The following is a 26353-nucleotide window of genomic DNA, read 5'->3' as shown; positions in this document are numbered from 1 at the left end:
CACATCTTCAAGTAAAAGAAAAAGGTATTAGTTTGGTGCAGGCAGTATCAGGGATATCAGAAGGTTTAGAAGAGGGCATTTGAAGATAATCTTGGAGGTGATATATGAAATTACAAAAATGAGAAAAAAGCCTGGGGAAAAAAGTGGATTATCTAAAAGCTCAGAAACCTCCTATAATTCTTCCTTATTAAATGTCAGAAAGAAGTATGTGTACAGTTTAGTCAAGTAGAAAAAACCAAAAGTAAGAGCTGTCACTTGCCAGCCTTCAGTTTCCTCCAGTGCTGAGTGACACTGGACAAAACAGCAGTGATCTGCTGTGAGAAGGAGTGGGCTAGAATTGAGTGGGAGAGGAAAGATTATGAAAAGGAGTTGAGAGAAAAGAGTAAGAAAAGCACATAAGTGCATTGCTTAGCATACATTATGTCAAGCCTTCCTTTAAATTCAAAAACTTTACAGAAAAGAACTGTAAACTGAGCTGTGAAGTTTCTAGCACATAGATGTTGCAATGGGTGATCCTATGACCTGTGTGAGGTGCACAGAAAGTGTCTGCAGAGCTGATAACTTTTTCAGCAGAAATTGAGCAGTAAACCACAGTGCATAGCAGGCTGAGCTTATCTGTGTGCATTGGTAGTTTTTGAAGCAGGTCTGAAGCTGTGTGGAGAGAGCTTGCTGTAAAGTGCTTATTGTAACTTGTTAGTCATTTTTCATTGTCTAGAAACTTGAACCTGCCAATATTAAGCTGTTTTATCATTATCCCACAACTTCTGGTTGTACTGCTGGAACAGTATTGGGGTCTAAGCCTTCATATGTCTTTTCCAAAGGTCAGATTCAGCTCTCCAGCTTGGAAGGAACAGATGTGCTTCATTTCTGCTGAGAAACCACTTGAGCCTATAGGTTAATCTGGTTTCTCACTGTTGCTTAAGTTCATCATCTTCGCTTTTAAATTTAATGTTACCCAGCCCAAGTTCTAGCTAGGTTTTCCTGGATTTACTGTGACCTATCACAGATCTGATGGGAGATTTGGAACACTGGCGGTACTCACAGCACAGGTCTCTGTCAAAGTACGAGTCTGGTGTATTAATACTTAGCATACTGTGCCTCCTTCCAGCACTGGTGGTGATACCAGCAGCAGGTCTGGTAGATTTGCAGGAGCATTTACTTCTGTCTCTTGCCAGAGTCCTTGCAAAATGTACAAAAGGCAGTTGTTGGAGAACCAGATGGTTGCATCGTGTGCTAGCTGTGGAAGCTATTGGGGAGAAATGGTGTATTCTCTAAAGATTGCTCTCCTCAATAAATCATTATGCCTCATGTCTGCCTTACGAATACAGACTAGTGAGAAACCATCTTTGTTTTGCTTTTGTCCCCATTTTTATATAGAAAAGAAGAAAAAATATAGTGGGCCAGCTGCAGTCCATGTTGTTGTTGCAGAGCTTAAGGGTTCTGCAATGTAGGAGTTGAAGTTCAACAAAACCTCTAATTCCATCATTCTGCCTTGGATACAAGTGTTCAGAAAGAAGTGTTCAGAAAGAAAATCTACATGTCTGGCATGCTCATCTTTTGTATGGCCAGCTATGAAATTGTTGTGTACCCTGAGATGTGTTAGAGCCAGGCCCTGGACTACTTCTTAGAAGACACACTTTCTTACACATAAAAAGCTATAATATCCTGGGGACAAACACTTGAAAAGTGAATATGAGTGCCTCTTTAATTGCTCCAGGATTAGCTTGTCTCTATCCCAGAAAAAAAATTTGAAAGCTTCCTCAGAATTTTAGTCCTTTTTTTTATCATAGTTGTGAAAGAAATTCTGAGCTCTTTGGCACCGAAACAGATTTATTCCATAGCTTCAGAGATACTTTCCTTTTAAAAACAGATTTTGAGGTAAATGCATTTGCAGGCAAGCAGGAAATCTATGCAAGCAGCTATTCTTGAGTTGAGCATTTTGACTGTAGTCAGTGGATTGTGATAATTCCAGTAAAAAAAGAAAATCACAAGTGACTTACTGTTGTTTCTAACCCCTCTATAGGGGTTAGCCTGATGGCAAGTCCTAATCTTTGCTTATCTTAATAGACCTATGCAAAATGTTCATAACCTGTGAAGAAAGCTGCCCCTCCTCAGTGTTTCCACTGCTTTGATGTTGAAAATAGGTTTTGCTGTAGTGTAAGCTGCCCAGAACTACATTCTTTATGAAGTGGAATTCCTGTAGAATTTTTCACCCACTCTATTTTTCCTGCACACACATTCATGTCCAGCCAGATCAGGTTGATTACTTGCTCTTGTGATGACCTCTGATTATTTGGTTGGTTGAATGTTTTCCTGGCAATGTAAGCTTTATATAGGTAGAGACTGCAAGGGAACACAGTGCTTTCTGAGCTTTCTGTTATGCTATACAGAAGAGGGAATTTAAAGTAATGCATAGTGTTAATGAAAGTGTATGCTGTTTTCTCTTACTTGAAGGTAACGAGGCTTGGATATTCAAACCAAAGACTTCCCTCGTTTCAAGTAGATGCATGTAGAAAAAGAACTGTTGACCTACAAATCTATAAGCAGTGTCTTTTGAAGCAGTGATACTAGATAGCTATACTGGCAGGAATTGAAGCTAAATGTGAATGCCAAGAGCAGTGGGAAGCAGGCAGTTCAGCTCTTCAGACACCCAGGCCCCTGTGTAAATATTTGACCTAGTCTGTTATATTCATAGTTCCATAGTAGCCTTCTAAACACTGCTGTAAAAAGTCCGGTGCTGGTCGCTGGAGAAAACCAGTGTATCAATGGTTTCTCATACATGGATTTTCATTCTCCAAAACAGGTGCTTCAGCTAAAAGGAAGATCTTACTTTTTCCTTAGCTACATCTTGCCTCAAGAACTCAGATCATCTTTAAAGAAAACCTTTCAAAGGTTTTGTGTTGGTTTTAGTAATTCTGGACACACTGTTAAAAGCATTGCTCTGTTTCTATCTGGGTTCCCTAGAATACCTTCCATAATTTAAGGGCTTGGTCTCTGCAAAAATTCTGTGTCATGAAACACAGTTTTCACGTGTTTCTACGATAAATTTGTCCTCATCTTGTATTCTCCAAACTTAAATAGATTTAATATCCTCTTCTCTCCTACCCTGGCTTGCCCCTAAAACCTGAAGCTAATGGGTTATCAGTAAGTTATCTTGGACAAAACTTTTGAATATCTTAGAAACTTTTTCCCAGCAAGAACAGTATCTCTTCAGGGAATAGCATCTCAGTGTTTTAATGGAAATTTTTACCATTTTTGTGAGGTTATGGGCCAGATGTAGTTCCAGGCCAGCTTGGTACTGTTCTCTCATTCTTCCTACTCTAAGGAGCTTGTTTTATGCTAACAATGGAAAGGAGTGTTGTTGTTTTAAAAAGATGACTGTCTCTTAAAAAATTCTAACAAAACAACCAAGCTATCAACCTGCAAATGTTAGAGGCATTTACAGAAAAACACTCCATAGGTTCCATTATTAAAAATACTTTCATGGTGTATTGAGAGAAGTTGAACACTGTGGCATTTTTCATCTGGAAAAGGCTGCCTTTGTAGACCTCAGTCACAGACCTCATCCACACTGAATACAGGAGGGTGCATTAAAGCTTCTATTTTTAAGAGGTTCACTTGCCAAGTGTTTTATTGGCTCTGGATTGGTGTGTTTGTATTAGTACTGTCTTCCTTGTTCATTGTCACTTTGCCCAGGCTTGGAAGTTGTGTGCTTGGGGAATGGTGCTCCCTTAGCTGAGTGTGCGGTGTCACCTTTAATAACGCGCCGTGCACGCTTCCCGCGTGTCTTCAGGAGACACCTGCCAGCTAGCCCCTGACATATCTGTGCCTTCAAGTGAGTACAAGGACAAGCTTCAATTTGGAGATTCTTTGCTTTTTATCCTCCTCACCCCAAAATACATCTAGGTATAAAGGGGAGTATCAAACCAGTAGATACAGATGCAAGAACTAAGCAGGTACAAGAACCAATATGGCTAGAGGAACAAAGGTAGTTGAATTTGCAGAACACATCTGGTGTTTGTTAAAGCAGTAATAATGTTTTTGTGCTCCTTCTGCAAAAAGGCATACCCTTCTTTAGGAAGGAATGAACTGAATAAACCGAATGAACTGAAAATTCAGCACCTGCATAGGTTCTTGAAAACACCTGAGACTTGTATCTGGCCTGTGTAGTATCACTCTTTAAATTTGTAGGAGAAGGAAATTATAATGGTTGTAGCAGCATCCTGTATTTTGCTAGACTTAATTTTTTGAAGAGCACAAAATCACTTTTCAAAGTAATCTGAGCTACTAGAGGAGTAGAACATAGCCTAGGGTCAGCTATTTAAGTAGATGAATGTGTTTAAGCAGTACAGTGAACCTAAGTGTTTCCCAAAAAATACACAAACAATATGATTACTAACGTAATACAAAGGGAGGTTTATAACATGCCAGAATAACAGATCTTTGATAAGAGCATTTGTCTTAAGTGTCATATGTGGAAAATCTGCTCTTCATGTTAAATGAGGGGAAAAGGAAATTGTAACTTTTCTGCAGAACCTTCTCGTAGTTCTGTAACATTAAACCTGGAGAGATTAAGGAATATGTTACATAATTATTTAACACTGAACTAGATTTTCATTGTGGGTCAGGTCAGAGCTCAAGCTCTGAAAGAATTGAGTTGCACAGATCAAAGTGGTCACATGGCTGGTCATACATTTTGTTACTTTGGCTGAAATGTTTTCAAGGTGAGAAGAATGTAATCTCTGTGAAGTGAAGGTCACTTAAGCTAATAGCATAGCTCTGATGGCTGGTGGAAAGGTATAAAAGGTGTTGGTTGAGATGGGAACAAAACAGGAGAGTAGATGTGTATTGGTACTTCTCTCAAGGTGCTCAGGTAGGCTGATGGATTATGATATCTTGACTACTAAACTAGGATACTCCTATGAGACTACCCTGGGCTAGATATTATATCTTTTATTATCTCTTACACTTTTTTTTCTTTTGTGCTCTGCCAGCTGTCCTTTTCTCCAGGGTTAAAAGAAAAACAAACCAACCTGCCAATTTACCTGTGCATTTTGGAAGAGAAACCTTCTTTATCACAGGAAAGCTCTTTGTGCTTGCTTTTTGATGTCTCCTTGGATTAGCAAAGCAATGCATTGCTTCCCCTTAACCTTGTTCAAGATTTCCTTGTAGGTTCTGTTATACTGTAGTTTTTGGAAAGATAGTTACGTAGTTTTTTGAAAACTCAGCCTTAAAGGATGCTAAAGCCAAAGAGTGCATTTCAGTTCTTTGCATCTTGAAGAAGCATAGAGATCAATCAACTCTGTATTTTTGAAGTATCTGAAGTGTGTAGTGAAGTGTGTAGATGTTTAGTCTATTTCACTGGAGGAGCTGTATTTGACATCATTTCAGTAGCTTGGCCTTTATTCAGTGGGCTACTGATGATCAGTATCAATGAAACAGTTCCTTCCACCCCAAGCTGGTTAGACCTACCTCAAAAATAAACTAAGCAAGGTCCAGAAATTATCCCTGCTTATCTTTTAGGTAAGTATTATCTGTTGTACAACAAATAGCAAGCTACGTTTGTTAAACCATTTGGACATGTTTGCACCAAATCTCATTTCTAAGACTTAGTACAGAAGTGTTTAAAAACTTTTTTAGGTGAGTACTTTTGGAAGTTATTGTCTGGAAGGGAGGTGAATGAGAAGAAGAATCACAGTAGAATATCTGAGGATTGTGGTCAAAATACCTGGACTCAAGAGTAGACAATATTAATATAAGATAATGCTGTGGGTCTAGATTTCAGAACTAAATTGGTATAATCCATAAAAATTCACTGTTCTTGGTATAGTGATGAAGTTAAAACCAGTTAACTTATTTTATAAAAAACTAAATTATTTTTCATACCAAAACATTTAACTAGATTAATAGCACTAAAAGCATAGGAATGTAGCTCAAGGACCATAGTTTAAAATAACTTATGTATGAACCTGCTTTTTAGATGGTCAGACAGTTATCAGTCTTATTTTGTTATCTGCAGGATGATTCCATAATCAGTTGTAGGACAAACCTGTGTTCACAGGAGTCAGTCAAATCCTGTCTCTGTAGGTCTGAGATTTTTTGATTCTCGCCCTTGAAATGTGTAAGGAAGAGCAGAACACTGTAAAGGGCTTTAAACTTATTTTTGTTCATAAGATAAATTGTGTGATTTCATACACAGAAAAACTAGTTTAAAGCAAAGGTCTTGAAAACAGTAATATTTAGAATTTTCAAGAGCCATGTTCCCTTTAACTGAGAGTTCTGGAAGCACTTGAAAATGAAGCTTAATCTCTGTTACTAATACCTTATGCAAACATACTCATTTGCTGTTTAGGGCACTAGAAAATAGTAAGCTTAGCTCAAAGGGGGGTGTGCACTAGCTACACTTGGTCTGCAGGCCCCTATGTCTAAAATACAACATTGAGTTAAAAGTTATACCTGTTCAGTAGGTTCAGGGTAAAAACAGATTTTGATTAAAGAAAAATAGTCTTACTCAAGGGTTAAGAGGAACTGAATATCAGAAAGGTCTTTGAAGGTCTGATTAAATTCATAGTCCTAAACAGAAGCTGTTGAAACCTCAGCTGCTTAGTTATACATCCACATCTTGCTGATCTTACTTGCCTGTTGACTATTATGGAATACATTCACTCTGTATATTAAATGAATTCTGCCTTTCTTGTTGCCTTGTTCCAGTGGATCTGTGCCACACAGCATGTTGATCATCCAGATAATTTGCTGTGATTCATGTGATTCATGATTCCTCATTTGTGAACTCTCTTTAATCCTTACTTGTGTGTTACCTAGGCCTTCCTGTACTGCTCTGCATCTCAGTTTTTACTGTGTTGGCTTTTGCTTCCTATGATAATGGTCCCAGCTTTGCCTGTGTGCTTTTTCCTTCTAATTTGGCAACCACTGTGTTCTTCAGTTTTGATCGTTCTGCCCCACCCTTGCTAATTCAGTTCACACCCTCTCAGCTCAAATGGGAAATGTCTGCTGTGTCTATTAAGCACTGTGGATAATAATTGCTTTTCTCTGCTTTTATTTGCCTTGCACTTAATGAAGCTGGTTCTGAGAGCTGTGGAAAAAAGCATGAATTGTCTCTGAAATTCCTACACAACCTCCACTCTCAAGTTTTCTCTGCATGGTCCTCCTGGTCTTTTAAGATGAATGTCAAGTCCACTATTAAGCCACTTCACTTTCATTTTGTTCCATTAATAGATTCTCTCACTTTCTTGTGCTAGCTTTTCAGATCATCTTAGGGTACTTTATAAATGCTGTCACCACTTTTCCTATTTTGTCTTTCTGTACTGCTTGTTAAGTTCTGTGTTCCAGGAAGATAAAAGGTGATGAGTCAGGGAAGTTTCTAACTACTTAATCAGATTAAATCCCTGGATAGGACTCCAGTTCAGGCTCTTTTTCCAGCTTCCTTGTTGAAGTACATATTTACTGTTATACTTTCCTGGATAACTCTTCTTCCTGTCTAAAAGTTTTTGGTAGCCTAGACTTCAGTTCTTAAACCATTTTATCTTCAGTATATTTAACATGGCATGGAGGTTGTTGGTTGCATGTAATAATAGAATTAATATTGTCATCCACTATACTGATTATTGACCACTTTTTCTATGTCTTTGGATTTTAGTATTTTTGAGATTCCGCTTTATGATTCTAACTTGGAAATTTCTTCATAAATACTAAATACTTTTCAAAATAAACTATTGATAATTTGAAACATGTTGTAGTTTTAAAATTGTCTGAACAAAGTGAGAATGTTTGCCTTCAAACTAAAAAAGTCCTGGCATTGTGATATTTAAGAGGCGATGTTGTATTAAACATCTAAAATTGGAAATAAGGTAACAGATACTGTGGTGAAGTTTGTTATGTATGGGATAGCATTTTTAACAAAATAAGATTTCAGAGAACTTTTAAAAAGAATTAGGGTTTTGAGCAGGGCACTGTGGTGAGTTGCCTTGAGAAAGCAGCAGTTTTAATGCTGTAATGCTGTCTTTTGGTTAAGAAAAGAGCATTGTGTTGAAAGGATACTCTGTGTTATTAATGTTCTCTGCTTCAACCAGTTAATTTTCTATAAAATTGCTCTCCTGTTTCTTTTCTAGCAAGCTGTGCTGTGAATTGGTATATATATTTTTATGTATAGGGGCTGGTGAATGAAATACATGTTTAGTTTATTAAGAAATGCTGATAAGTTCATCTTCCTTTTCCTGCCCAGTATGATGAATTGGTTCCTGCATCCCTGACAACCAAATATGGAGGGTTTTATATCAACACTGGTACACTGCAGTTTCGCCAGGCATCTGAATCAGAGGATGAAGACTTTGCAGAAGACAAAAAGCATAGGCCACCTAAAGTGAGTGATTTTAATGAAGGCTTTTTTACAGAAATAGAAGCTAGGTGGACATTGGAAATATTTCATACACTTGGAATGGCTCAGATGCAGAGTCCAAAAGCAGAATGATGCATGGTACTGTTTTTTATTGCATTTTGTTTTGTGGCTCATGTATTAGCATTCAGTAACTAACTCAGGATGTCCACAGGCTATTCAGTCTTGTAAGACTAAGCATCTGTTTAGGCAGCCTGACAAGTTGTGTCCACCCATCTTGAACTGACAGATGATTCTGTAATTTTGTAAGAATTTTATTATACAAGATGAGACCTTAAATTCATCAGTATTCTTCTTAATTTTTGCACAAAGTTTGCATGATATGAAATTGTTCCTAATATTGAAAATTTTAAACAAAGTTTAAACATATTTACCAATAAACCATATTTTAAACCATAATACCCGTTAAAATAAACTCAGTTAATAAGAATAGCTATATTAAAATTCTATACACAATCTTTCCAAACAGCATGCTGTTCTATAAACTTTGGCAAGTTACAGTCAATGCAAACATAATTGCAATATGACATTTACAAGTTGCATGCTATTTCTGAGAACTTAGTGCTTCCTGGTGTCCTTTTCTGCTCTATAACACTTAATTTTAAGGTTCTTGTACTGACTCTCTCTGTGATGCAGATAGTGTTCTTTCTAGCAGCCTGTACGATGGTTTTGATTTGTGACTAAAACAGTGTTGATGACTACACCAGAAGTTTGCCTGTTGCTGGCTGATGCTTGCACAGTCTGAAGGCTTTCAGTTTCCTTGCCCTGCACCCTCAGATAATCTAAGGATGGGCAAGGGAGTGGAGACAGATGGTCTGTATTGACCAGCAAAGATATTTCATAGTGGTCAGCTTCATAGTCAGCAATGGAACTTTGGTAGCAGAAGAAGGTGCAGGAATTCCATCTTCCAAGGTAGCCATTGGCCATACTGGCTGGGCAGCACTCTGCATGTACCTTAGAGTATTTATATTACTGAAAACTCTAAATTTCATAGCTGTTTAAAAATGATTAATGATTAACACTTGTCAGTAACTGAAACTGCTGCTAGGAATCCATGGTACCATTTGCCTTTACACACATTAAGGTGCTTTTCCTGGCTCTGAATTGGAAAGTGTAAAGAAAACTGAATGTTTCTTGCTGTAGAAGTCCTTTAGGGTGGAAGAATCATTGTCCTTTATTTGATCTCTTTTCTAGATAGCAAAGTTGAAAGAAAGTGAAGATCGTGGAATGAAGAAACGCAAGCGAAAAGATGAAGGGACAGAGAAGGAGAAGAAGCCTCGGAAAATGAAAGTTCCTAAGCAGTTGGGGTGGGTTTCTTTTTCTTTATAAGAACCCTTCAATTATATTTGAGGTTTGGCTTTGAGACTGTGTGCCATAGCAAGATCATTATAACTCTTTTGATTATTGTACTTTTAAACTGTAATTCATAGCTTATAGATTTTGTTTTCAGAATTTCTGTGGGGTTTTTATATTACTCAGTCCTACAGGCTAAACTTTTGTCCCCCGAAACTTTGCACCAGGAATAAGGAAAGACAAATCACAGAAAATAAATTTTGAGTATTATGAATAGCACAAAGTGTCATTGTCCTACCCAGCATCTAAGCTGGCACTAGGGATTGCATCTTCTATTGAAAAATAATGTTTTTACGTTATTTTAATTTAAATGTTTTTAATGTATTTAATTTAAATGTTTTTACATTTAACAAATATCTTTGTTTCTCATCTGTAAAGCTGTAAATACAGTTTAATTATTCTTCTATGTATTTCTTACTGACTTTGTGCTTTCCTCAGTTCTGAGGCTAGCATAGAAAGATTAAGGTGGTGGGGCTAGATTAGGTGGCTGCTAGAAAGCTATTGCTGAGTGGATGGAGGCTGTCTTACTGTGAATATTCTCATTGAATATTGAAAATTTATTGACTTAATTTTTCATCAAGGTGAAAAATTGGTGGAATGTTCTCAGTTTTAAAAAAATATAGATTTTGAGCCTGCATTTAAAAATTTTTAGCAATGAAAAGAATTTTTTTTAAAATATATGCTGTACAGGCTACCTGCCACCATTCAGCAGTATTGAGAGGCAAATTTAAGTATTTTAGTATTGTAAATCTGCTGTGAGTTTTAACACTTGTGCCAACTTCTCCATAATTAAATTGAGAAGTCAAAATGAAGTAACCTTTGCCTTAATGTGTATAAAATGTAACAGATCAATTGGAGAACATGTAATCACATGACCACCTAAGGTTTATGGTAATTGATAAAATGGTCTGAAGATGGAAGCAGGAAGAACTACTTCTTCCCCCTGATAAATTTTAATTGTACTAAACTTTGAGTTGTCTTGTTAAAGGTTACTAAGGCCTCAGAAGTCACATGCTAATGAAAGGTTTCTTTCCTCTACAGAGTAATGGCCTTAAATTCACACAAGTCTGAGAAGAAGAAAAAGAAATTGTATAAAGACTCACTCTCTCTGGCTGCCATGATCCGTAAATTTCAAAAGGAGAAGGAAGCCATGAGGAAGAAGGAACCTAGTCCAAAACCTCCAGTGACTGTTGCAACCTCTACCCCTAGTAAAATTCCTTCCTCCTCTCTCAGTGCAGGAAATGATATCTCTGACTTGAATCTTAGGATCAATGATCCTGTCCTCTCCATTTTTGGTAGCACAAATGAACCTGAGCTCCTGCAAGAAACTGAAAGTGCCCTGGAGATGTTGGGGGACATTGACTTTGACAAGTTGCTTGATGGCACTTCTGATGGCAGCCCGGTCTCTGAGCTGTCAGGAGAGAATGGAAATGTCACTCAGGCAACCTACACCTCTCAGGTCATGACACCCAAGCAGGTGCCTGCCCTCCCTGAAGGTCTGCCTGTGCTACTTGAAAAGCGCATTGGAGACCTTCGAACAGTAAGTATGAATTCGCTAGTAGTGGATTGCATTCAAGAAGCTGAGAGAACAAGGAAGAACAATTAGGACCTTGGGTGTCATTCTTGAATTGCTGGCTGAAACTTTAGAAATGAAGAATAATGTTATTGGCAATCTTAAAGGCTGTGTTTATACTCAGATGAAAACAGCAGAGATGATGCAGGTCAATTGTTTTAGCAGTGTTTGTTTCACATTGGAAACAGGGTTTTCTAAATCTTTTATGTGCAATAACTTGTAATTTTCATTTATTTATGGGTTTTTCTCCATAATGGAAATACCAGTGTTATTTTAACTTGAATTATTATTTGATAAAATGGAATGAATGGGTGTTTTCTTACTTTGGAGGAGGTTACCTGACATATGACTGCAGCTTACAAATCCATGTATTTTGGATCCAGGTTTTTTGGCTTTCACTTGCCAGTTAAAAAAAAAAAAAAACTGAAAACAAAAAAAAAAACCAACCCAAGTAAAAAAAGCCACCAAAACCAGAAACCACCACCCAACTACAAAAAACAAACCAACCAACCACAAAACTGAACTTTTTCTTCTGAGAGGTTAGAATGGAATCTGAACTTCTCAAAAATTCAAAAATGGGATGAAAGATGTTAAATTAACAAGTTACAAATATTCCAGTAAGTTATTGAAAGGGATCAGAAGTATTAAGGTATTACATACTCCTTGTTTCAGTTATGGATGTTATCCTAAGTTGAGAATAAATTTGTTGCTTGTTCAAATTTTTATATTAAAGCTTTTCCTTACTTAGAATAAAGTGCAGCTTTTCCATATTTAGTATAAAGTGCAGCTTTTCTTTACTCATAGTTAACTGCTTTTTCAAAACATACTTCCTTTTTTGGACAAAAAATAATTTAAACAATTCCAGAGTTTGCTTTGCTCTTACGTCTATAGAAATGTCTTCTAGTTTTCTTATTTATTTTTAAACATACCAAGCTAAATACAGCCAAGGAATTAATATTAACTGAAGTGAAGGAGCTTCTGTCTACCTTTCAGTATGCAGGTTAATTTTGCTATGAATCAACAATAAGCTTCTAGCAAAAGTGCAGAAATGGATTAGGCCAAAATTCAGGAAGTGTTAGTGACCTACCCCAAGTTAATTCATGTTGCTTCTCTGTATTACAATCTCAAACCAGTTGGGAGGCATCTTTAATTCAGTGGCTCTTAGAAAACATAACTCCTCATAGAACCATAAAATGGTTTGGGTTGGAAGGGCCCTTTAAGATCATCCACTCCAATCCCCCTGCTGTGAGCAGGGACACCTTCCTCTAGACCAGCTGGGAACTCTTCCATTTTTGACAGTGTCTTCTGAAAGATTCCTGTTTAAGCAGAGGAAGTTTAAGTTTATACTTGGGGAACAGCTAGACTGTATGTTGACTTAAAGATTGCAACTTCCATACCTCCTGTAAATTGCAATCAGACATCTAAAAAGCACTAAAAATGAAAGTCTTGTCAAATATTTACCAGAATCTTGCAGCTTTAGATCTCTTTAGCACAAAGAAAAGTTTCTAAAGCTGTAGGAAGAAGCCTATGCTCCATGGATGGGGTACAATATATCAAAATTTAAAAAATAATAAGATTGGAAAGCCACTGTCTACAGGCAATAAAAACTTCCTGACTTCCTTTGGTAGATTCATGTGTAATAGTTCCCCGAGTGGGTTATTCTGTACTACCCTGATGGAAGGCAATATTGTATACAAGCAGGAAAGTAAATAAAAGAGGTTTTTCCTCTGTTTTTAAGGTCACTGTCAAGATAATCACTCTGGAAATAAACCCCAACCATAGTTAGTAATCGTGATGAAGTTTTTGAATCTGCCGGTGTTGCTTTTTTTAAAAGCCAGCAGTGCTGTCCAGCATAATAGTATAATGCTGGAATTGCCTTTCAAGGTCTACCTGGGACTAAAATGTCAAAGCTTTTTCCTTCTGCTTTATATAAACCAGATGACTCTAATGTGTCAATTAATGTGTCTTGTGTTAATTAAGCATAAAGGTCCTGGATTTAAGACTTCCTGACTTGTCTTTTTGGTACCCTATCACTTGAAGGCATCCATAACCTTTCTAATTTTTTTAGCAGGACAAATGCTTCAGTGTTCTTAAACAGATAGTACCATCCCCACAGCAGCTGTATTTATGGTAGAAAGCAATGAGTGAAATGCAGTCCTTGCAGGAACTTAAACTCCAGTATCAGTGTTCATGACTGAAGTGATAAAGCATTCAGACAATGGGCTACCTTACAGCTTTGAGTGTCACACTCTTTTCCTGTGCAGTTCACACAGGAAGAGAGGTAGAGTTCACAATTTTTAGAAAACACTTTTCTTTCAAATTTAAATGGGCCAGTTAAAAAGAGCAAGAACAGTAAGTATTTAATAGTAATAAATTAATTTAATCATGTTAACACTTGGACTTATTTGTAGTTTTTAGCTACATTGTTGCAAGTCACTACTCTATGGGTTATTTTAAGGGCTTTTTTTTCTCAACTTCTGAATTTCTGCGGAGTAGATGTACACTAGAGAAAGGTTCTTACTGATTTTTGTAAAATGGTACAGGGAATTGGCTTTGTCCTATAAGCTGCCATTCCTTGTGGAGAAAAAAAATGTATCTAGGTGATAAGAACAAAGATAAAGGGATTCTGCATGGGAATTGCTGGGAGATCAGTAAAAACTTCTGATAAAAAGAACAAAAATACCAGACAAAATACTAAAGGTACAGTCTAAGGATGGCAAGAATGCTGGACAGCAACAGAAAAGAGGGATGAGGTATTCCTCTAGCAAATATAATCCTATTGTAGAAATTGCAGTGAAGGTTTGAGAGAGCTCTAAGCTGGAAAGATGCAACTGGATGAGGCACATAACAGGTAGAAAAAGATGGAGTAGAAATGTGTTAGTTAATGCTCTTGCCTTCTTGACCTGTCAAACAATGCTTCTCTTTTTAAAACAGAGATAGTAGAATGTTGGTGGTGTTGATGGTGATAAAGCATCTACAATTTTCTTAATGGTTATTCAAAAGATGAATGTGTTAACATCAGTGATCCAGGCAGATCCTAAACAGAATGATTGCCTGCCCTAGAGCAAGGTGTGTATATTTGAATATAACAGTAACAATCCTCAGTTTTTTCTAAACAGCTGAGAATAGCTTGGTTTTCGTTATTCTTTTCCAAGTAACGTTTTCTGGGAAATAAGAATATGATGTGGCTGTAAAAGTAAAGATACAAAGATTGTTGGTTCAAAATACTCTGAGCTTGAATGCCTTTTTTTTTTTTTTTTGTATTTTTAGGCTGCCAAGATGTTTGATGAAGAAGGCAGGAAGAAGTTTTTCACACAAGACATGAATAATATCCTTCTGGAGTAAGTGCTTATCTGTAGAACCTTCCCTTTTTGGAAAGGGGGTGAAAGGAAAAGTACAGAAGAGGAAGTATTATTGAGGTTGTTCCAACAAATCCCTTAAAAGTCAATGAAGGTAGATCAGTCTAAGCTAGTTATTAGCTAAAGAGACTTATGTATGTGTACAATTCCTGTCATGCCTGTCTGTCTTTATCCAGTGTAAAATGTTTTGTAGTGCCCTGGTCCTTGACTTCATGTGTAAACTTCAACAAAATTGCCTTTATTTACTCCTATCTCCCACTTTTGTTACTCAAAGGACCTTCAGCTTTCATGTGGGCAAACACCAGATTTTTTTTTTCTCTGTAATCTTCAATTAATGGTTTAATACAGAAAGTTCTGTGTTCATAATCTAGGAAACAAAAGTAATCTCTAGAAGACTATCACAAAGTCTCTCAATTTTGATTCACAGTGGTGGGTGTAAACTAAATTTGAATTATTTGAATTTTTTAATGTTTTTGAATGTTCAACATTGCTGGACAACTACGTATGTGAACGGTTTCTTGCCATTGATTAGGACTTCTTCCTTTTATAAAAAAGCTTATCTGAAAATATCTCAAGCTGCTATTTTTAATATGCGTAGCTAGAATATGCTATGCTTCCAAAGCTTCCTTAGGTTTTTGTTCAGAAGTCATCTTTACCTTGGAGTGTGTCTGACTGTCTCCTGTTGTTTGTCAGTATTGAGCTGCAGCTGCAGGAGGTGAATCCTGCCATCCGCAATGGAGTCTACTCACACCTGGAGGCTTTCGTGCCGTGCAATAAGGACACGCTCATAAAGCGCCTGAAGAAATTACACCTCAATGTCCAGGTAAGGATGGGGAGAGCAGCTCCAGCAGGAGGCAACCATATGACAGTCAGTTCTCCTTGCTGCAGCAGAGTAGAGCAGTAGCCACACAGCCTCAAATCAAGAAAAATGTTTTGGGTCAGTTGCTAGATAAGTTTAAAAGCTTCCTTCCATATACGTGATATTGTCACTAGGTTAGGAACAAATATTTTAAGTATTTCAGTGTCTTTAGTTGAGAAGAAAGTGCTTTCATCTTGAAAGCTGGATACAGGCTATTAAGGAGTGTTTCTGCTGTCATCACTAAGTATTACTGTAGTCTTAGGGTACATATCAAAGCAGCAGAATTAGAAAGCCACAGTAATAATGGTTATGATAGGCTAAAAATACGTACTTTGGTTTTCACTTTTCTGTCAAGAAAAAAGGAAGGCAATGTGGATAATAGATGACCCAGCCTGTATTATTTGTTCAAATTTCCTTTTGTGCTAGGTCTTACAAATACTTTGTATGCCATTTTCAGTTACTTTTCTTTTGAAGATTATTTTCCTGTTGAACAGAAAAGTTGTGTGGTCTGAAGTACCCTGACCAGATTCTTTAGATAAAATCCAGGACTAAATCTTCCAGAGGATCTGAAAATGAATGCTGAGATCTCAGTGCTTGCTAACAAGGCAAACAGATTCAAATGCTATTATTTCTAAGCAGATAAACATAAAAGAATATTCTAGTTCTTTTCAATAAGCAATTAAAATTAATAATGTAAAGTCAGAAGATGTAGAAAGTGAATTTAAAACATGTAGCGAAGTGTATAGTACATTACCTTAATGTTTGAAATTCTTAATATTTGGAGACCATTCTAAATACATAGTCCTTACCTTTCAGGCACGTAAATTGCATGTCATAACAATCTACCACTTGGATAATATAATACATATTCATATTTTATTCATTACCTAGGATGTTTTTATACCACAGTTTTTGGAGACGTGATTAATAGGCTATTTATTTGCAAATGCTGAGATATTGATTGGTCAGTTTATTTTACTTTTTCCCCCTTAAGTTTTTTTTCCCTTCCCTATTTTAATTTAAAAGCATTATTTAAAGAGATAATGCCATAATGTTTTGGGATGTTCATGACACATTTATTTGTGACTATTTTTTGTTGTTTCTCATCTGAGACTTACATGCATTTATATAATGCTGTTGCACCTAACAGGATTCAAGTGCCATGTAGAAGTATGTCTGTCACAGTCCATAAGTAGTACTGGGAATGTTACCTTGGGAGTAATCCAGAAATTTTCATGAGACTGTCTGAAAAGGTCTTTATTTTACATCTAATAGGATTATTTTGGTTCTCCTCTTTTCACAGGATGACCGCTTGAGAGAGCCATTGCAGAAGCTGAAACTGGCTGTCAGTAACGTCATGCCTGAACAGTTATGCAAGTACCAAGAGGACTGTCAGGCCCGCAATCAAGCCAAGAATGCCAAGTAGGTTACTCTGGAGGCTGTGCAAGCCTATTTAGAACCCAGCTGGAAGTTTGTATCCATGTTGTTTATTTCCTTAGCTTAGAAAATCACTCAGCTCCAGTTTAAGGGGGTCTTTCTTTAATTGTACAAATTACTTAATTTTGTGTGTTATTGTCTAATGTCAGAGAGAAATTCCATTAGCTGAGTGAGATAGGTCTTGATAGAAAAAATAATCTGAAGGATTACTGGTTGATTACCTAACATGGTGGATTAATGGAGGAGGATGGTGTGTTGAGGTTGATATACTTTATCTTTGTTCATTGTAATTGTTTTGATCATAGTTAAGTAATTTTAGACTTGGAGAGGTATTAATAGTTTGATAAGTACCCTGCCAGTTCCCAGTAGAGGCATTGCTGGCTTTCACTGATGCTATAAGCTTCATCTGTAGAGTGTGTCCTTTTCACTTCTCTGAGAAACTATAAAGCAGTGGGGAGAGGGAGATTACACTGTTTATCTTATAAGGAAATGTAGCAAAAATCTGAAAATAGGTCCTCTGTGGGTTGTTTTTCCCCCCAACCCTTGAATGACACTCCTTTTTAATGAAATATTTTGTTTGTGTAGTATAGTTCTAAATAAAATAATTGTTCAAACTGTAGGTTGCAAGCAGAAGATGAACGAGAGAAAAATGGATCAGAGGAAGACGATGATGAGAAACCTGGAAAGAGGGTAGTTGGACCCAGAAAGAAGTTTCACTGGGATGACACAGTGAGGTAAAACCAAGAATTTTCACTGACTTTATAAAGGGATCTCCAAGAGGATGTTATTACATGATACTGTTGAATAAATAATTTTCCCCGGAATTACACCTTGGAGTTCTGAAGAGTGTTGGTGTTAAATAGACAAACTGGAATTCTGTTATGGTGAAACATCTTCATCTTTAACTCAAAAGGAAAATAATCCTGTGTCCAACCCTTTCATGTTTCACTGCTTGTTTTTTTCGTTTTATCCAAATACATGAGAATTTTCAGACTCCAGGACTTTGAGCTTCTTTAGTCAAAGAACAGGTGTGTAAGCAGTGTTATAGCTGCTTTTCACCTTTCTAGAATACATTACAAAACACCAATGAGCACTAGAGATGTCTGCCACAGGAGGACAGGCCATCAAGATTGGTGATATTGATTTGGCAAGCCTTCCAATCCAACAACAACTAGAAAAATGTATTAATTTTAACCCCTTCAGTTCCCTCTGAACAGAAATTCTTTATCTCTCAAGAGCAGCACAGATTCTTATCTGAAATGATCAGATACTAGAGTTTGGTTTCCTAGAACAGATTTTTCTGAAAAACTGAGATGACTATTATTTAAGTAATCTAGACTTTTAAGCAAGCACATCTTTCTGAATTAGTAATTTCTCACGCAAGATCTAAGATAATTTTAGTACAAGTGTGTATGCGTGTGTATATATATATGTATGTATTACTAAAAGGGGCTGATGGACTTCTCTCAACGAGTCTTTTTGGTATGTGAAGACAACAGGGAAGAAAGCTTCATAAAATATGTACTAGCAATATAGCTTGGACTGACCTGGAGGGAAGAGATACTTAAATCTGTTGCTTTTTTCGTTCAAGAGTCTCTAAAAGGATGATGTTACTTAACTGTGTGTACTTTTAGATTTTTAAGATCAAAAGATAAAATCCCTATCAGAAAGAATCCTCTGAAGTACTCAGTGTAGGATGGATTTCAATGGTAGAGCATACGAGTTTGTAATAGCAATACTTCGTGCAGTATAAACTTCCAAAAAACACAGTTGGAACTGAGCACTTCCTACAACTATCAGTAGACAGCAGCTTCAATTTCTTAGCCTCTTTCTGCTGAGCTTTTGAAAGGACTGTGTCTTTCAATATATTTATTTTGTTTCTTTTTGCAGGTCTCTGTTGTGTAATCTTGTCAAGATCAAGCTGGGATGTTATGAGCTAGAGCCAAATAGAAGTCAGTCTGCTGAAGATTACCTCAAAACCTTTATGGAAACAGAAGTGAAACCACTTTGGCCTAAAGGCTGGATGCAGGCAAGGTAAGATAACTGCTTTAGGTATCTACTCATTATGGTGTTAATGATTTCTTCAGTTCCTATTTATTGTCTTACATTGACTCAACCATGTACTATTGATATTGGTTGGATTAGGAGTATGTTTGTGAAGCTGGAATAGTTTAGAAGAACAAATATTTTTCTAAAATTAATTTTCTGTGTTGTTTGTAAGCCTGAGAGTGAAAAAACCCACTGTTTTCCTTGGACAGCTATTTGCTTTTATCATCTCCTAGAAACTGAATTTGCCACTGCTTCTAACACAGCGTGAAGCTTCATTTGAGGAGAAGTATGAGGTGGGAGGGTAACAGCTTGGAAAGTTCTTTGTGATATAGAAAGTGATAATGATCTGGAAATCAGTTTGCCCCTATGTTGGAACACTGCATTATCAGACTGCTCACACGGGCTTTAAAATTATAAGCTAGAATTTTGATAGCGGTGTTCACAACAGACTTAAGGTTCTTGCTCACTATGTCTTGTTTGCAGTTGGGATGCTTTGTTTTACAGCAGTTAAAAACACACCGGTTTCTAGACTTGCTTGTTTTACACTTCCTGGCATACAGCTGACTTATTTTGGTGCAATTATTTAGTTTTTTGTGTAAGTAGACTAACGACTTTGATGTTATCTGTTACGAAGATTTTATTGAATTAGATGAGACAGAGAATCCCAGTTTTGTTTAAGAATGGAAGATAGGACAGAAAGATCACTGATGATAGTGGAGAAATAGTCAAGAGATAGTGAAATGATTCAAGAATACATAGAAGTGAAGCATGTTTAAACTTTGAGTTGGAAAGCTATAAAATATACGGTTCTCTCCGTTGGATAAGTCTGCTGAAAATTTCCATGAGCTTTTAAACTATCCATACAATTGGATTCAACAACAAAAGACAAAAACTAAACAAAAAAACAGAATGCCCCCCAAAACAAACAAAAACCACCAACAGACCAAACAAACCCCAACAGATGACAGATCATAACTTCCTGTTGACCACCAACACTTCATTTACTAACTGGGTGGTTTTAGTACCATAATGACTTACAAATTGTCCTGTATCTACTGGGTGGCACTTTTTTGCTTTCTGTTAAGGAAGTTATGTATTATAATTTGTAGGCAAACAGGTTTGCATGGAAAGAGGAAAAGAAAGTATTTCCTGGAGTCTGGCAGTGGTAATTCTAATAGACTACATAGTTTGTATTCTGAATGCTCATTTTGTTGGGATGTTATGTTAGGGATTATGCTGAAGGCTTACAATTTTTTCATTTTTATATGTGGCCTCAAGTGAGAAGGAACTATATGAACTTGAAAAAAAATAGGTATTTAATGCTAAAACTGATCTATTGACCATGTATTTTTTAAGGAATTCTTACTGATCAGGATAGGTCTATGGTACCGGAACTTTGTGGGTTCAGCTTAGGAGAAAAATTTCTTGCACTTTCAAAGTTAACTGTATTTAATGTTTCTTATAGCTATATAGGGAAGGAAGAGGGAAGGTATTGATCATAACTGGAAATTACAGAATGTTAAGGGTGGAAGGGACTTCATATACTGCTCTGTCCTTTCTTTGTACCATGTCTGATTTCTGTCCTTTTATAGTACCTAAAATTGTGTCTTTACCTTGAAGGATGATGCTACAAATTACTGGGGCCTGTGATTAGTTCTGAATTTTCATTTCCAAATTGAAAAGATTAGGGAATGGATAAAGCACCAAGAAGGAGGTGGGAAGGGAAATATTCTGAAGAAGCTGTATATGTCAGGAGGTGGCACGTTAAACATGTAACGATGAATGTTGGTTTTGCTCCATGATGTTCTTCATAGGTGTTCAGTAGTCTCTGATGGAACAATGGAATACAGATTTGGAGGTTAGTTTGGTGAAGAAAATGTGAAAATGGAGCTAGAAATAGAATCTGAGAAGTAAGGCATTGAACTGTAGTGAGAGGATCAGTGTTTTCTTACTAGATGACATGAGATTTTTGGATACTCAGATTTTTTGTAATTATTGCAGCTCTGCAGGTTATATTCTCAGTGGTGAAAAGCTCTTGTTTAGACAGCTGTTCATGGTGTGGTCAGTGTCAATGTGATGGCAGTGCTGTAAGAAAATATTGCCTTTCCTAGTTTGCCTATCTGGAAACAAGGAAGGGGACCAAGTGTTCATTGTCTATTCATAGCTGCATTTGAATAGTAAGCTGTAGGATAGATACAGGTCAGCAATCATTTTCACTTTCCACTTGGCAACTAAGGAGCTGAAAACATTGAATAAAAGCATGGCAAGTATTGAGATGTGTCATACTGGCTCCTGCCATTCCTTGGCTCTGTAGTAATATGTATGTGTCAGTCCAGTGTAACTGAAGTCAGAGAAATTATACACAATAGCCTCAAGTTTTTCTTTTACTAAACTTTCAAAAACTTTTACTAAAGTTTATTCAGTACTAAAAGTACTGAAGAAAACTAGAAACAAGCTTGGCTACTGTGTTCTGACTTTTATCTTCTGTGCTTTAAAAAAACCCCACAAGAGATTAATAACCACAAACCCAAGACTATGGATCAGTTTGTTGGACTGTAGTGTGAAGAGTTTACAATAATCTTTTATTTTATATTTGAACTATTTCATTAGTCTTTGAGGAGTGAGCATTCAAAGTGTATTTCTTCTGTCCAGTTGAAGAAAGTAATATTCTCTTATGTTGATTTTTGCTTGGCCATTTACTGAGGTATTTTGAGCACAAACGCAAAGTATTATAATTTCTTTAGATCTTCTGTTTATGGATGCCAAGACCTATACCATAACAGCACTGCAAAGTAATCATTAGTTCCCTTGGGGACAGATAATCAAAGGCTGGTTCTGAAAACCAAAGGATATTTGGGTATTTGGTGGTCAGAGGCTGTTTGTCGCTGTAGAATCATTTCATGTTTCTTTTCTCACCACTCTTTTAGGATGCTTTTTAAGGAAAGCCGAAGTGTTCACAATCACCTCACTTCTGCTCCGTGAGTATAATAGGGACAATTTGCTTTACAAGATCTTTAGGTTGTGCAGAGCATCTTTTCTCATCTTCCTGCTACCTGTTTTAGACAGAGGGGGAAGGAAAGGGAGGTACTTTGGGATTTGTTTGAAGATACTTACAGTGATGCTTATAATCTTCTTTAATGCTTTAATTTAGGTATATAACTGTAACGTTCTTGTGGCATTATATTTTAACTCACTTGTGAAGTGGCTAGATAACTCCAGGGGTATTAATTCTTGAATTAATACCTTTTACTCAAAGCACTGCGCACTGCCTAAATTTTGGCATTCAACCTATTAAACTGAACTCAGAGTGCAGTACTTCCTGCTTTTTTCTTTTCCTCAAAAATATCTTTAATCACAGAAGTCTGTGTATCTTAGTGGGATTTTATCATCTTCATTTTCAGACAACGCTGTGTGCCTCTCTGGAGCTGTCCACATTCAGTCAGAATTCAAATAGATTGTTATGACTTTAAATAACACCGCAATTGCAACTTTTGTGATAAATATGATTAACATAGGGTATTTTTCTACATAACATCAAAACTGAGTCATGGTCCACCTACATTAAAATCTTTTTTTAACCAGGTATTTCTAGTTGCTTAGGAAAGGATCAAAAATTGCCTCCAAGATATAAATCTGTTGATTGCCCTTGAAGAAATAAAGTGTGAAATGCTGAATCTCTAAGTTGAAGCCGATAACTAATAATCCCTAATGCTGTCCTTGCTTGCATAACTACAGTTTGTGTATGTTGCAGAAGAAAATCTGACAGTTTGCTAAATTCCTTCTTGCAACAAACAAATTAGATACAACTGTTTTAATAGTTGATAAGCAACAAACCACTTTTGTAGGGGGAAGAAACAGCTGGTTTTATCCAGTTTGAAATAAATGAGAATAGGAGGCATCTTCCTCAGGGACAAAAATGTCAATGTAAAAAGTGAAATTCTATTGCTATTCTAGAAGACTTCTGTGTAGACAAAGCAAACTGATAATATTGAGAGGCTGAAATTAACTGATATTTTGATGTTCCTCTAAATCAGAAAAATAAAACCATCTCTCTGCATATACCCTGATCTATATGTCAGGCTATGTCATCAATTCAGTTGATTTTGCAACTAATTTACATAGAGATACATGACCAGGAAAATGAATTGATAGTGTGCTATTTTTCTTTCCCCCTATATTTTAAACCATTTTTCATTTCAAGGATGTTTTATTATTTAAGCTGGATTCCTGTAGCCATCATTCTAGTTTATTGGGGTATAATCAAGGTAACACTTAAAATGAAAGTTACTTGCCTTTTGTTTTGGTCTTCTGATGCACATTTATCCCTTCTGTTTTAGGGCAAAGAAGAAGGTGATTCTGGCCCCTAAACCCAAAGTGAAGGTAAAAGCCTGTTAAAATATCTGAATACCACTTAATGGTCCAGTGTGACCATTTGATACAACCCGTTTCTGCCTCTGAATCTGAAAAATTCTTGCAGAAAGTTTTTCAGGCAGTCCTTATTGGCTTGGTGGTGCATTACTTCAAAGAATGTAGTACAAAATACCTCTGTGTAACTTTGCCACTTTAGGCTATATAGTTTTTTTGAAAATTGACTATGAAGAGGTACTAGTTGCAGTGATGTTTCACATTTTTGAATGTGTGCTTTGTGTGTTTTAAGTTTAACATAAACTTAGCATCACTGGAAAACAGTGTGGTGGAAGGATACCATAGTATAGAGGTCCTCATTTGACATGACCAGGTGTTGTCTTAATTCAGTAGCAGTTTTAGTAAGTGATCAGAATAGTTACCCTATTCTTCACAATATTGGTTGTTCTTCACTGTATGGACACTTTTAGTTATGTGGAGCAACAACACTAGATTTTTAAACCCAAATATTGAATTAGCGCACAGGGCTCCAGCACCTAGATATCCTAAGTATCTTAATATGAAAATTTCAGTAGTAGATCTTTGGTTTGTCTGAATTTACTGAAATAAAAGTATTACAGTCTTTTTTAAAGTATTAAAAGTCTGCATAAAAGTATTACACTGAAGATTACCTTAAATCAATTTCAGGAAGACTATTTTACCTGATGTTTCTTATCCTTTCATTTTCAGGACTCCAGTCCAAAAAAAGAACAGAAAACCTGTATGTCTTCAGTCAATTCAAGTTGTGCTCCTGTACTGAGTTCCAGTGCAGCTGTGTGCACCCCAGCCAGCTCTAGCTGCACAGCAGCTCCAGAGACCATCTGCTTGGATGACTCACTGGATGAAGACCTCTCTTTCCACCCACCCTCGCTGGACTCTGTTTCTGATGCTCTGGCAGTTATCAATAATGGTGCCAAGGGATCACCTCTTGGGTCCACCATAGACACACCAACATCCAGACCTCGCCCTGGGCTGAGGGAAGAGAAACTAGCAAGCATTATGAGTAAGTTGCCTCTGGCAACTTCAAAGAAAGTAGAGCCCACTCAAACATCCCATTCATCAAGTCTTATTGCTGGTCACACAGGGCCAGTACCAAAGAAACCCCAGGACTTAGTTCACACTGGTATCTCTTCAGGCCTTATTGCTGGATCTTCAATTCAAAATCCCAAGGTTTCCTTAGAGCCTTTGCCAGCCAAACTACTTCAACAAGGACTACAGAGGTCAAGTCAGATCCAAGCTGCTTCCTCCTCTTCTCAGACTCATGTTTCTTCCTCTAAGACTCAAGCAGCTATTTCCACCTCCTCTCAAAGAACCAAGGACATCTTGGTATCATCTGCTGAGGCTCAAGGTGGTACATCCTCAACATCACAAGTGACAAAGGTGCACCAGCATTCAGCTGTACAACAGAAATACGTATCTCCCTTACAAGCAACTATTAGTAAATCACAGACCAATCCTGTGGTGAAATTGAGTAGTAATCCCAAACTCTCTTGCTCATCACCAGTGATCAAGGCTCAAGATAAGTCTGTAGTGTATCGCCTGCCTTTGTCTAATCCCTCATCCGGAAGTGGCTCTCAAGTGTCTCACCCACTGGTTTCTCGGACAACATCCAGCACCTCTACCTCTAGTAACTATTTAGCCAAGGCTATGGTGTCACAAGTTTCTTCCCAGGGTTTCAAGCCTCCCTTCTCCATGGCTGCCTCTCCCAAACCTGCTGCCTCTCCCAAGCCCACTTCATCTAAGCCCTCTGTGACACCCAAGCCCAATGCATCACCTAAATTTTCATCCAAGTCCACCTCATCCCCCAGGCCTGCAACAACACCCAGTTCTTCCAGTTCAAGTGCACTAGTTTCCCAGAGTAGTCACTCCAGCAACAACCCCCTTCATAAACAGACCAGTGGTGTAAATATCAGCAGGCAGTCTCCCACAGTGAATTTGCTGTCCTCTAATCGCACCTCAGGCCTTCAGCCTGCAAAAAACCCTCAGGCTTCTTCAAAATTGCCCAACTCTTCTCCTTCTGGAACTGTTGGTAAAAATAATCTGGGTGGAGTTGGAATGAATGTACCTGCCAGCAGAGGCAGTAACCTTAACTCAAGTGGAGCTAGTAGGACTAGTCTGTCTGGGGGAGCAGGAAGTGGAACACAGGGTGCTACTAAACAATTGTCAACTCCACACAGACCATCTTCTGCCTCAGGGTCTCCAGTTGTAGCAGCCAGCGTGCAGGTATGCATCAAACAAGTTACATTTGAGCTGTACATTAATGTTTATCACATTTATTTTGTAAACATTCTTAGGATTTTTTACCTTGATTTGTAAATGTCATAAATTTAATTTTTTGCCTTTCTAAGCATAATGCTGATACTTATGAAACTGTTTCACACTAAAGAATATGTATTTCCAGCTGATGTGAAATGCAAGGATCAGTGTGGAACAAATCCTCACTGTAAACTGTTTGTCAGTCTATACTGTGGAAAAGAATTCACTTTTTTTTCTTTTAACAGCGCTAGAAAAGGTAAGCTTTGTGTGACCATATTTTCAGGGGATGTGGTATGTACTTGCATTATTTGATTTGTGCATTCTCTCATATTTACATATTTATAATGATGGTGGTCATGTAAAAGGTATCTTCGTACATTTGTTGTCAGACTTCATGATTACTACAAAACGAGAGTTCAGTTGCCCGTGGTTGAGTGTAATTCAAGACTTGTAATTAACACTTGCAAGGGCTGTTCTTTTGTATTGTGACTGTATTTTATTTTGTAGGATCTAGTCAAACTGAATGAGACACCCCATTATTATATAAATACCCTAGAAACTGAAAGCTTATACTATCACTAGAGACAAGACAAATCAAACAAAACAAATATTTTGAAAATACTGTTGTTCTTAAACCTATAAACCTATTA

General features: G+C 37.1%; 1 protein-coding gene across 2 annotated transcripts in view; it reads left to right on the top strand.

The window, feature by feature from the left end:
- Positions 1 to 26353, top strand: part of UBN2 (ubinuclein 2) — a 51829-nt gene that overhangs the window by 10965 nt on the left and 14511 nt on the right. For both annotated transcript variants that reach the window (XM_071423064.1, XM_071423063.1), the window contains exons 4-14: positions 8243 to 8380; positions 9608 to 9720; positions 10808 to 11306; positions 14610 to 14680; positions 15392 to 15521; positions 16861 to 16979; positions 17615 to 17728; positions 18885 to 19028; positions 21971 to 22021; positions 23381 to 23423; positions 24138 to 25670. In XM_071423064.1, coding sequence (XP_071279165.1) covers positions 8243 to 8380; positions 9608 to 9720; positions 10808 to 11306; positions 14610 to 14680; positions 15392 to 15521; positions 16861 to 16979; positions 17615 to 17728; positions 18885 to 19028; positions 21971 to 22021; positions 23381 to 23423; positions 24138 to 25670 — 2955 coding nt within the window. The remainder of the gene's footprint in view (positions 1 to 8242; positions 8381 to 9607; positions 9721 to 10807; positions 11307 to 14609; positions 14681 to 15391; positions 15522 to 16860; positions 16980 to 17614; positions 17729 to 18884; positions 19029 to 21970; positions 22022 to 23380; positions 23424 to 24137; positions 25671 to 26353) is intronic.

This window comes from Agelaius tricolor, unplaced genomic scaffold (genome assembly GCF_023055355.1).
Source record: "Agelaius tricolor isolate 1412-34295 unplaced genomic scaffold, bAgeTri1.0.p SCAF_3, whole genome shotgun sequence".
NCBI classification, from domain to species: domain Eukaryota; kingdom Metazoa; phylum Chordata; class Aves; order Passeriformes; family Icteridae; genus Agelaius; species Agelaius tricolor.
Note: the sequence above shows the minus strand (reverse complement) of the source record. Positions and strands in the feature narration are given on the sequence as shown.